This window comes from Fulmarus glacialis, unplaced genomic scaffold (genome assembly GCF_000690835.1).
Source record: "Fulmarus glacialis isolate BGI_N327 unplaced genomic scaffold, ASM69083v1 scaffold1729, whole genome shotgun sequence".
Classification (NCBI taxonomy): Eukaryota; Metazoa; Chordata; class Aves; order Procellariiformes; family Procellariidae; genus Fulmarus; species Fulmarus glacialis.
In genome coordinates, this window is record NW_009233673.1 from 20,001 (window position 1) to 21,147 (window position 1,147).

At 35.8% G+C, this 1,147-nt stretch overlaps 1 protein-coding gene across 2 annotated transcripts in view; it reads right to left on the bottom strand.

Moving 5' to 3' along the window:
• The window catches only part of GTDC1 (glycosyltransferase-like domain containing 1), a 125,425-nt gene that overhangs the window by 17,025 nt on the left and 107,253 nt on the right, over positions 1–1,147 (bottom strand). Inside the window, exon 5 of one of the 2 annotated variants that reach the window (XM_009585379.1) lies at positions 1,080–1,147. This exon is cut by the window's right edge and continues 36 nt beyond it. The exons of the other annotated variant lie outside the window; for it this stretch is intronic. Coding sequence (XP_009583674.1) covers positions 1,080–1,147 — 68 coding nt within the window. The remainder of the gene's footprint in view (positions 1–1,079) is intronic. 2 annotated transcript variants of the gene reach the window in all.

Consider the following 1,147-nt stretch of genomic DNA (forward strand, 5'->3'; position numbering starts at 1 on the left):
ATTCCTTAGAAATTTCTCCTTCTAAGAAATCTGGTGTGCTCAGTCTGGAAAGCAACGTTGCCTTGGGATCTGCGATACGACTTGCCTGGAAGAACGGGCTTTCAGAAAACTGTCTAAAAAGACGTGGACAGAAAACACGAAGAATTTCCTGCTCCCGAATTATTACCTCTTTTTCCAATCCAGCTGTTGGGGACCCAAAAGTTATTTGGATCAGATCCATTTCTTAATTCTTAAAAACTGCAAAACCAAAACTAAAACAATTGAAATGCCACCAGTCCAGCAGGCAGCAGATACGACAGAACTGACAAATAAACTAATCCCAAGTCTATTTTTACAGACCAAAGAGGTGGAGGGATGCAAGTTTACATTTTGGAAAACACGTATGAGGTAAAGCACGGGATATTTTGAAGTTCGCCTGTCATTAATGTACATTTTAAAAAGGTTTAATTTACTACAAGTGCACCCAGTATAGGATTTGATTATTCTCTTTATTACCACAATACCTCAGGCACAAAGCTGTGTGTATTCAGAATAAAGCCTATTTCTTTTTCAGATGGGTCTAACTGTTTACAGAGTAGTGGTTGTCAGAAACCCAAGAAACGGAAGGAGTGTGCAAAAGAGTGGTATAAAAATATTAAAGATTAATGACCACTTTCATGCCAGATACAAACCAGAAGCTCTCCACAGAAGTCCTTAACCTCACGTTTGAAAGGGAACTAAGTGTTTTCACCTGCTAAAATCTCAGTCTGGATTTCAGATGAGTGACCTCGGCCTGAAAGATTTTGTTTCCTATCTGAACCATCCAATCACTCACACCTATCTCTATATTTAAATAAATATAGAAGTGTTACTGAAACACAAGTCATAAAGAAGGTCTTGTACTGCCAAGTAAAATAAAAAATGCTTACTGTCTTTAATAATTTTAATTTGACAACATATCAATATTATTTAGTTTTAAAACTACAAAGATTTTAAACATGTTCTTTCACTACTATAAGAAAATATGTACATGAAAACTACTTCTGGAAGTATTTATTTTATGGTAACTTTACAGTAAAGGAAAAAAAAAGGAAAGGTACCTGGAATTTCAGTGAAAGCTTCTCCAAGGACAGACACATGAAAAGGCAGATCTTTCTCTTTCAGTTTC